At 41.2% G+C, this 2,463-nt stretch overlaps 1 protein-coding gene across 1 annotated transcript; it reads right to left on the bottom strand.

Moving 5' to 3' along the window:
- Positions 1-6: 6 nt before the first annotated feature.
- Positions 7-1,432, bottom strand: LOC104958722 (matrin-3-like). The gene is made up of 2 exons (XM_010786496.1): positions 1,283-1,432; positions 7-1,191 (listed from the first exon to the last, which is right to left on the bottom strand). Exons 1-2 carry the CDS (start codon positions 1,392-1,394, stop codon positions 1,025-1,027), a joined length of 279 nt encoding a protein of 92 aa, XP_010784798.1. The 5' UTR covers positions 1,395-1,432; the 3' UTR covers positions 7-1,024.
- Between the last annotated feature and the right edge of the window lie 1,031 nt (positions 1,433-2,463).

The raw sequence follows: 2,463 nt of genomic DNA, 5'->3' as shown, positions 1-2,463 counted from the left end.
ATGATTTGATATTTGATGTGTTTGTGAATATTAGGCCCGCCACCTGTGAGGAATCTTCCTCCGAATTCAGGCGGATAGGTATGGGTTTTTGAATGTTATTCCCGCCACCTGTCAGATAGGTATGTGTTTGTGAAGATTAGGCCCGCCACCTGTGAGGTATCTTCCTCCGAATTCATGCGGATAAGTATGGGTTTTTGAATGTTATTCCCGACACCTGTCGGAAAACATAGGTATGGAATTTATGTTAATTAATTTGGTGAATGAAAGTTTGAATGTGCTTTTTATTATCACCGGTCATTGAGGTAATGCCTTTAAATTCGATCGGGAGATTTAAAAATCACAACTGAATTCGGCAGCTGAAGTTACAATTTAATGTAATAAATGTAAAACTGTGAATTTTAAAGTTTCATATTAGAACATGATCACAGCATGAAAACCCTGTATACGTTAGGACCTATTTTTCTTCAAATAAACTGATCCCACCTTTTGGACTGGGACAACTTAAAAGACATCTGCGCTCTACTCTCCTGCTTCAAAGGTAAGATTGCACCCTGCCACACTCACCCTTAGTATAGGGCCACACCTCATTTACTGATATCAAAATCCTTCGGGATCGCTTAAACAGATTAATAGGGTTGTCTGAATTGAAACAGCAGTTAATTGAACCTGGTTCTTCAGGAGTTAATAGAGGTGCGATCTCGCTGACGTTGGTGGATCTGAGCCAAGCAGTAAACTTACATAGACTCAATAACTTCTGTTAGGTTAATTAGTAGGTCTGAGTAATTTGCCGGAATAAATTATCAGCTCCTCCCGACTCTTACACCACAGAGCATATTTTCTGCAATATACCGGAACCCAGAGGGGAACTCTCATAGCTTTTTGTTGAAGGAGCCCTGCGATGCTAACTGTCAGGTCTGGTCTTCAAACATACGTCATCACTGCACTCTATTAGACTGAGTTTAGAGAAAGGCTAAGGGTTGGGATTAGTTGTGATTACTATGGATGCAATATGTCCTGAGGGTCCTCACCACGAAACCACTACAGGTATGTGTGTGTGCATGTTGCCTACCTGCAGGCTCTCGTAGTGTTTGAGGGTCTTGCAGTGGTTTATCTCTGCCTCTTTGGTTCCGTTGAAGAACCTGTTACACACCTTACAGAAGAAACCCGTCTTTGGGGTCAAGAACTCCATACCTGTGGGAACACACACAGGCAAAAAGCTGATGAACACTTTTGTAGAAATATAATGGCAGGCATGGTAAATAAATACAGACATGGGTCTTACCAACTGGGCTTGTGGGGTCAAAGGGAGGGAGGGAGTAGCCTGTGCTAATGGCAGTGTCCATCTTTTTTTTCTTTTTCACACACTCCTCTGCTGTGTTTTCAACTTCAGACATCTTGTGCTTTCCTGAAGAAAGAAAGAAAGAAAGAAAGAAAGAAAGAAAGAAAGAAAGAAAGAAAGAAAGAAAGAAAGAAAGAAAGAAAGAAAGAAAGAGAGAGATCTTATTCATCTGGAACAGGGAGTGGTTCCAGGACCTTGTGCTGCTTTACTCTGCATCCATCCTAGCAGCTACATAGCACACAGATTAAGCACCATCCTAGATGAGGACAATTAGGACCGTAAGCATTACATTAATAAATATAGGCGCTTCGTTAAATACATCTACATGTTGTCCTGGTAACAAGCCTGAGTGTCTACCCACTAAGGCCCAGCTGCCACTCACATATTCTAATACACTGCTGCTTCTCAAACTGTTGGCTACAATATGTCAGCTCCCTCTAGTGGGACTTTGCAGAATCCCTTTAATATTTTTAAAGAAAACGATTATTTAAAAAATATTTATTATATAAAAGACTAAATATTGAGATCATAGAATTTAAAATACAGTATTAAAATTAATGCTGTCAAAATTATCGTGTTAACGGCGTTAATTAATTTTTTGAATTAATTGCGTTCAAATATTTAACGCATTTAACGCATGTGCAGAATGGACCGCCCCATACATCCCACCAGTGGCAGCGCCGTGGATATGGCTGGGGTAGGCTATACCCATACCAAGAAATGGCTTAGCCCCACCATGAAAAATTATGTTGAAGTAAGCAAAATAAAGTCCGCCAACTCGCGCCGAGAATTTCACAGACAGCAGTTAGTAAGATTTCAGTAGCCACTTGTCTGGAAATACCGAAGACCAGAAACGGTTTTGAAAACTTTTGTCACGTAGTGATCGTCTTCTCAATAGAACATCTTTGATAATGTCTGCTGGCCAATCAGAATCAAGATAACGGCGTGGTGTTGTTGCAGGAAGTCCCGACGGAGAATACTTTTGCTGTAGTAGGTGCACATAACTGGTACGCATGCGCGGCAACAATCTGAAATGCGTACCGTCACTTGTGTCACAAAGCGCATTTGCGTACCGACGTACTTGTGAAGCTTTTCCAGAAGGCGGTTAGATCACCAGACGACAG

This window comes from Notothenia coriiceps, unplaced genomic scaffold, assembly GCF_000735185.1.
Source record: "Notothenia coriiceps isolate Sejong01 unplaced genomic scaffold, NC01 NC01_scaffold00029217, whole genome shotgun sequence".
Lineage (NCBI taxonomy): Eukaryota > Metazoa > Chordata > Actinopteri > Perciformes > Nototheniidae > Notothenia > Notothenia coriiceps.
This window is presented reverse-complemented; position numbering and strand designations above follow the sequence as displayed.